At 43.1% G+C, this 8,289-nt stretch overlaps 1 protein-coding gene across 1 annotated transcript; it reads left to right on the plus strand.

Annotated features, from left to right (window-relative positions):
- Positions 1 to 997: 997 nt before the first annotated feature.
- On the plus strand, positions 998 to 4,291 carry LOC115672118 (ethylene-responsive transcription factor ERF113; the record flags this gene model as incomplete). Its single annotated transcript, XM_030593893.2, has 2 exons — positions 998 to 1,325; positions 3,339 to 4,291. Coding segments are annotated over 2 exons (933 nt in total), but the record flags the coding sequence as incomplete, so codon positions are not given.
- Between the last annotated feature and the right edge of the window lie 3,998 nt (positions 4,292 to 8,289).

The following is an 8,289-nucleotide window of genomic DNA, read 5'->3' on the forward strand; positions in this document are numbered from 1 at the left end:
AAGCGGGATTTAGGTGCTGATGCGTATATAATTTCTAATTTTGGCAATCATATTGATTCCATTAGTAATTGAGCAACATTCGAAGTCCCATATCAATAGGGAGAGGTCTTATTAAATGATGCATAAGTCAACACTCACCCTCATATGATCATAACCTCGTGTGGTTACGTACTTTTTTTGGAGGCTTGGCCCACATAAACCATATTATTACAGATAGTATCAAAGTAAAGCATTCTCCAGTATATACGTGGTGTGTGGATCAACTAGACCCATACTCGATCCAACATGGGTGCGCAGTGCTTGTCGAAGCAAGAGGGCTGGACAAGATGCAAATTCTAGGATGACGAAGGAGAACGGAACAAACCACACATCGAATAGAGAGAGTATTTGCAAGGTGGCACGACCCAAAACTAACGAGAACGTCAATTGTTTAAGCGTGAGAGTTTGCAACCTCCCCAAATATGACATCGATTAGGAGAGACCGTGTCGAGTGATTGGTCCATCGCCATTTCGACTACTCCTTTTGGGGGCTCATGTAGGCTCCGCCAAATTCGACGGTTTAGATGCGCGTAATACATATAACACACTCACAAATTAATTTCCCCGCTTATTATCACGCAAGTAAATATCATCATGGCATACATGTAAGGTGCTCGGACGGTTGTATGTAAACGTTTTCATCAGCCTAGCAGAAGCGAGAAGTGGGGAAGGAGACGAGCAGAATTCCATACTTTGAACCCCAAAAAAATATTAAAAAAATAGCATCTCTCAATAGTATGTATAAACAAATGGAAGAAGGGAGAGTGTATATATATATAGGAAAACCGATGACTAAAGCTTCCCTCCCCATTTCGAACCCCTATATTCCTCTTCCCTCGACCCAAAGCCCTATTCACTTTTTGGCAAATTGCGGTCTCTCCAAAATCACCCAACTAGCTAACTTGCACCATCAATATCACCTCCAGGCTCCAACCTTTGTCCTCACACCTAGCACTGATTCCTGCGTTGTCATTTAGTCCATGTCTTGATCTATCCACCGGACGCAGCACGATCTCTCGTCGGCTATCCTCAAGCTCGTGGAAAGGTGGATCGGAGACATGGAAAGCGGCCGCTTCCCCTTGAAGCATCATCGCAGGAAAAGGAGAGGGAGGACGATTTCGCCTCCTACGAGTCCTCTCTCTCCGAGATCGACGTCTCGGCAATGGTCTCGGCTCTGAGCCGGGTCATTTCGACCAGCGACGACACCCCGAGCTCGGCCGAATACCCGGCAGCGCCAGTGCAAGAGGAGCATCGGGACCCCCCTCAGCAAGCTCGTCCAGATCAAGGTCAGGCTGTCGCAAAAACCTAAACTCCAGTTGACCCTCTCTGGGGGGTTTATAATCTTGTTTTTCTACCTTTCTTGCGACGAGTCCACTATCAAATCTATCTGAAAAGCTGAGTGCACTATTAAAGAATGGTTAAGGGTTTGTTCAATCGATTGCCACATATATCATTCGCTTTTTTTTGCTAAATCTGGTAAGAAAAGGGAAGATCTGCTGTAAATCTGCTGTTTGGTCTCTATGTTGCTTTAGATTATTTAACTTATTTTTCCCCCACAAAAAAAGAAAAGAAAAGGCTAGCTTGAATGTTACTCTTAGATCGGCCTAACTTGATGGGCTGAGAGTGGGAATATAAAGACCGAGATAACCTAAGAATCAATATAGCTGCGCATGATGTGCTTGTCAAATTTCAGGTCAAGTTCATTGTATTATTCTCACTTTCCGCCAAAATGTCTCTCTCTCTCTCTCTCTCTTTGGGAGATCTTCAATCTTTAGCCCTAAGTTAATCTACTATAGTTTATATGTTTAATTTTCTTCTGCATTATACAAAGCAAGGCGACGAGCGTAGGTGTCTCAGTCCAACAGGCGTTTCTCGTTGCCCACGTTCGCAATTTTGATTGTTGCCGTTGAACGTCCAAAGATGTCCCTTACCTACCAAGCTGTCGTGCTTGGCGCTTGTTGGGGGTGTTCTTGTTGTCTGAAAGTTCGGATTACGTGAGTCACTTCAATTCCATTTTGGACAGCACAGGCCTCGACCTACGCCCTATCGATTCTCTTGTCCATTTCCTAATCTTGCTTATAAAAACTTTGTCCCAAGACTTCGAAGGGGGGAGGTAGGTTAGGCGTTGCCGGTGATGGTGCATACGCGCTTATATCGTGTCTAGTCCATGGTTTCAATGCTGCATATGTAGGTCATACATGGATAGCGATTTCTTGGCCGACCCTCTTAATCTTATCTATTCTCCTCCATAATTAAAACATGCGTATGGAATTTGAATGCCACAATCAATGTCCACTTTTACTTGGATACCCCCGCTTTGAGATTTCATTTTCCCATTTGTCACATCCAAATTACTCTAAATTTCGATATATAAACAGACCATAGTTAGACGAATGTTTTGAGTAAAAAAGATTGTAATGATCTTTGCCATGGGACGTAGATTGGCGTGGTTGTGTCAAGATATGAACCCAAAATTTCGGAGTGTTGGTTATTTATTTGTAGCACAGTTTTTTTGTTAAGCATTTTATGATGATATGTACTTATCAAAATTCATCTTAACTTTATTGTGTCTCGTTCATCATGATTAACATGAAATTCTTTCTATTCCTCACTCGTTCACTCAAGAATTCTTGCTAGATCTACCTTCAGTGCAAAATCTTTCACCCGCTACATTGATTTCATGATAAGCGTCAATCCCCTCGTCGTAACAAACTTCTTACATATATTATGTCATGGTGTCAAACGATACTTGCAAACTAATTAATTTCCTACCCTAACGTTAGACTTTGTACAAGTCTTGCATCTAGTTACAACCGAGTTATTAAGTAATACACATGAAACTTGGTGATGATCATAAGCTTGGTGTGCTCGTTACAAAAATCAAACCACGCTTATACGACCAACCAAATTCATTTTCGAAGGATGGAGGTTCATGCATCAACATTGGGGTCATCATGTATGTCATCGCATGTCAACATGAATGCAACATTGGGATGAATTTTGTGCCTAATTGATATTGATTTCGATATAGCATGCTCTCAAATAAAGCTGTTTGGAAGAAGACGTGAAGTAGTCTCTTTTCCAGTCTAGCCCCATAGATCATTGATATTTTGTACAGTGTGATAGACAAAGCTATGAGAAAGTATCTGCAATATAGGACGGCGCTTTGATCAGTGTTTCAAGCACTCTTCAAGGAAGTGACATATGATCATACACAAATAGTGGTCATAACTCGTTATTTACATGCATGTATCTACATCTTCTCTTTGATGGCTTTGATTTTGCTTATTTTTGCACAGAGAGTGTTAGAAAAAAACACTATAGAGGAGTAAGACAAAGGCCATGGGGAAAATGGGCAGCGGAAATACGCGACCCCAAGAAAGCAGCCCGTGTTTGGCTCGGCACTTTCGAGACCGCCGAGGACGCGGCCTTGGCATATGATAGGGCAGCTCTCAAGTTCAAAGGCACCAAGGCTAAGCTCAATTTCCCCGAACGAGTTCAAGGCAACCCCGAGTACGCCTCATACTCTAATCCAAGTTGCCAAAACTCGGGCGTCAATGTTTTGCCTGAACAAATCAATCCTCAGCCGACGCCTTTTACTCAATATCCACAGGCGGCTTTTCCAGACCTGGCTCAATATGCACAACTTCTATCGAGTACCGACGCTGAATTTCCTTATTATGTGTCAAATCTCTACGGTCAGGAACCTTTTGGTTCGCAACAATCTTCATCGACGTCGTCTTCATCAATTAGCTCATCGTCCTATCACTACAACCAGCAACAACAACAGGAGCCGCAAAATGAGCCGCCAAGGACTTCTTCTTCCTACTTTGGATGGTCACCGTCCAATTATGATTTTCAAGGATATCGAGATGGATTTGATCCAAGAAATCAAGGGCAATAGCATCATCCTCAAGCTCTTTGCCTTATATTTTTTCAAGATTGTAATATTGAGCCTTATATTATAAATAGGGCACCATGGGATTTTGGAAGACCCAGTTAATGTAAGAGCTTCTAAGAGTGTTTTTTTTATTAAATTTTGGAAGCTCTATATATGTATTGGATTTGGAGCTTATTGGGAGGGTTTCCCAGCTGAAGTTATTTGTGATGATCTGGGAGATGATCTTATGTCCCATATGCACATTTGAGACATGTGAGAGATTGTAATTTATCCTTCATATGTTAGTCAATCCTCAACTACATGTTTGGATTAAGTGATATACTTAACCGATTATTGCCACATTTTATTGAAGTGCAATGATTTACCCATTATAGGTATGAGAGAGAGAGAGAGAGAGAGAGAGAGAGAGAGAGTTGAATTTTGGATATTCTCAATGATCTATCATTTCGCGGTTTGTTTTCATTTATTTAGCTAGTTCCTCAAACAGTCTATTGTGCGCGTCAACTTTCTTATCGTAGGCTTTAGAGTTGCCTAATTGATAATTTTCTTGTTAACATTCTTTGTTTGATAGTATATGTATGCTTGTGCACTTAACCCCATTTATTAGCTCTTAACTCTTTAATATGGTCAATTTAGCTAAAAAAAAACTCTTTAATATGGTCATACGCGCACGTCATTGGAGTCCAAATGCCATACGAAGAATCCACATTAGGAGCGTCCCCCACACGTACGACACAGCTAAATATTCAGCATGAGAGGTCCTTTCTCTCTCTCTTTTTCCTTCTCTTTCATGGCCAAAGCACGAGAGATCTTGAAACACAAGTAGATTCAGAGATCTTTTATGACAGAATCTAAAGATCAATCCTTTTCAGGAGTCGTATCTCCTAGGCTTCGTTAGGTCTCCTTGAGACCCCCCCGCAAGGGATCGTGAGAACTTGACAGTGACAGTGACTATCCACCGTTTTCCCTTTTAATGGCTCACCATGTGTTTCAAAGTCTGCTAAGTGAGGCGAAACGCGAGCATTCGACTTCTGAAATTGGACGGTCATAGCGGTCTCCGTCAAATGGTTGGCTCATTCTCGAGAAACTGAAACTCTACACGTGATCTACCTATCACGTTTCAATTGGCACCACCATTTTTTCAAATCATTCGGCTTTCAAGAACGTGCTGATTTGTCACTTTCACACCCCACACACACCCACCGAAAGATGGCAAAAAGAATGATAAGCAAAATATAACGCATGCAAACGAAACGAGCTGGCTACATAATCGAACGGGTGCCGACAGGTTAGACTTTGATCCGGTCAAGTCAAAAAGATGGACGAACTGGATTGTAAGCACATAGCAAAATTTCGGACCGGAAGAATTTAAGAAACGCCAGCGAATGACCGCGCTCCTCGAAGGTGTTCCATCCGACAACCGAGTGGGAAACACGGATGACCGATGAAGGACGCTGATACCATGCACCTTTACTGTTACTTTATTTAGGTTTATGCACGATGGTGCTTTTAGTTCACATGAAATGAAATGAAATGATTAGCGACCGAAACCTTTTAGAACCAAAGGTGGGACATTTCATAACCTTTCCGAGCTCGAAATGACGCCAATCTCGTCTCTCTGCCCCGTCTCTTTCAGATGCCACGCTTGGTCTGGTTGGAATTTTTGGCGTCCTTTCAACTTTCCAAGGATTGAAATCGCGCATGCACAGACTACATATGTCGTGGGCCATTGGAAATACTACAAAGCACCGGGAAAAGGGGCGATTTACTTCTGCAGGATCAGAGCGAAGGATAAGGAAGCTCGTATTTATCTGAACTCTAAAGATTTTTCACTTTGGAGAAAATAAACACTTTATGAAGTTCTATCAATATAGAAAGAAAAAAAATACTCCCAGACATCATTAATAAAAGGATGCGCGTGATATGGCGAAAAAACAAGGGTGCTCGTGAATATTTAATTTAACAAGAAATTATTCTTTTGATGATATAAGTTATTTATAGGGAAAACTATCAAAAAATTCCTAAATCTATTGCACTTGTGCTAATTCATTCCTAAACTTTTCAATTGTGCCAATTTACATCTAAACATTTTTACGTTTTGCCATTTGATCCATCCGGCCAATTTAGGCCGGAAATCGCTACCGCGGATGCCGTTCGTCTTACGTTGCATGACCAGCGCTGACGTTGACAGTTTTAAATAATTTTTTTGAGTTTTTTTAAAAAAAAAATTTGGTTTTCTTTTCTTTTCCTTTTTCTGACGGCTAGGACGCAGGCTGGTGAGAACAGCGAGCCTCGTCGGCCCTCGCCTGTGGTAGGCGAGGGTCAGCTGCGACCCTTGCCAGCCCTTAGTCTAAACGAAAAAAGAGTAAAGAAAAGAAAAGAAAAGAAAGAAGACCGAAAAAATTATTAAAAAAATTCACGCCAACGCCAGCCGTGCTATGTAGGAGTGCCAACATTCACGTCAGTAATTTTCCACCCAAATTGACTGGATGGACTCAATTGACAAAACGTGAAAATGTTTAGGACTAAATTGACACAATTAAAAAGTTTAAGACTGAATTGGCACGAGTGCAATATGTTTCGGGACTTTCGAATTGAGTAACTTTCGATATGGATGGACATAGACCACGTCGTTCGCACGCATCAGGTAAAACTGCATCCACAAAGTGATGGGTGCGTGGCAAGAAGCGCTATATGTTATCTGAATTCGTCGTGTCCCCTATCCGGGAGAATCCGATCGGCCAATCAATTCGTGGCAAAGTTACTTGGGATCTCGTTAGGGAACCTTGCGAGAAAGCAAGACCGACTTTAGACACTTTCAAAATGCAAATATTTGTTCCCCTCAAACGCGGAAAAAAGGAAAAAAAAAGGAAAAAAAAAAGAAGGGAAAAAGAAACGGAGGGAGAAGGAGCAGCTCGCGTGAGGACAAAGGGAATAGGAAGCTTCTTTCGGTCATGTGACCGGCCACGTAGGCGGGGCGTGAACGCTGACGTGGTCACTACCTCCGAGGCAGGCGTGCGTGGGGACCACCGGCGTCCTTTGTCCGATGTGGGACGCGGGCTTTCGGTCGCGGACGTCAAATTTTGCGGCTGGTTGGGTGCGGGGCGGTGGTGGGGCCTGGTCTGGTCTGGTCTGGGAAGCGAATCATGGCGGATCCGGAAACGAGCGATGGGGGGCGGGCGGGCGGGCGGGCGAGAGAGAGGCCATGCGGCGTCTGCACTTGATCGCGGCCTGCCAAGAATCAGCCGCTTTTTCCAGCTCGAATTCGATCTTTTTGACGAAGCACGCCTCCTTTCGCAGACAAAAAAGCCCTCCCCCCCTCTCTCTCTCTCTCTCTCTCTCTCTCGCTTTTTGTTAGTCGTGGTATGGATCGTATTCTCCCACTTGGACGGCTTGAAGAGATTCGTGGGTCCATTGTCAATCGACGAAAGCGATGGATACGTTCGCTCCACGAGCGAATTGAATCGGAAGCAGCAGGCATTTGGGCCCCTTTTCGGCATTATGCATTTGGCCTTTTATGTCCCCAAAATACCTCCGTGGGTCGTCCCTGCGCGATCCGAAGGGATAAAAACCTCGAGGGAAAAGCTCTCTTGGAGCCATCGAAAAAGCTGAGTGCGTGGGGTAAAAATATACCTTGCAATCTCTTTGATTTGAGCCTGTGAGGCTATACCGGTGTAATTAGCGGTAATTGTCCCAACATTTTCTACCGTCACACATCATTGACACGGCTTAACTCACGTAGACCCTAAAGTCGAGCTTAAATTACCGGCCGGGCCGGCTCATCTAAAGAGGAAATGCTTAGTTTTTGGGCTAAGTCGAGCTTTTGAACCGGATGATATTGTCCTAACCCTTCCGGTACCGGCACTCGAACTCATTTGGCTCGGCAACTAGGCTTGATTTTTCGAGCTAATGTGCTCTTAACCCGGGCATTTTACACCCTAACTTCAGAGGATTCACATCTAAGATGAGAGCTACAAAGACGGCCTGCCCGATCATTCGTCGCCGAGGAAATGGAAGAGAAGAAATTGATAAGTGAATCTTATGAAATAACCGTCGTATTAAGGCCCGGTTTAAGCATGGAACGATTATTACTTAGTTGAGGGGAGGCAATCCGATTCTTTTTGCGCAGAATCATCTATTTTTCTATCTTCCTCCCCTGCTGATCTCCTTTTTACTAGGCATTTATCAGCAGGGGAGTAAATAGAAAAGAAAAGAAGAGAGAAGTTGTGCTGTTGTTTGGTCGCTGACAAGGAAGCAGAGTAGAAAATAAAGTATTATGACAGATATTTTGTTAGGTACTTAGGATCAAAGATAAAACGAGGGTGTCGACAAAAAAATTTAATCGGGAT

The sequence above is a fragment of the Syzygium oleosum genome, unplaced genomic scaffold (assembly GCF_021117445.2).
Source record: "Syzygium oleosum isolate NSW1041296 unplaced genomic scaffold, Sole_v2.1 Sole_v2.03, whole genome shotgun sequence".
In the NCBI taxonomy this organism is placed as follows: Eukaryota; Viridiplantae; Streptophyta; class Magnoliopsida; order Myrtales; family Myrtaceae; genus Syzygium; species Syzygium oleosum.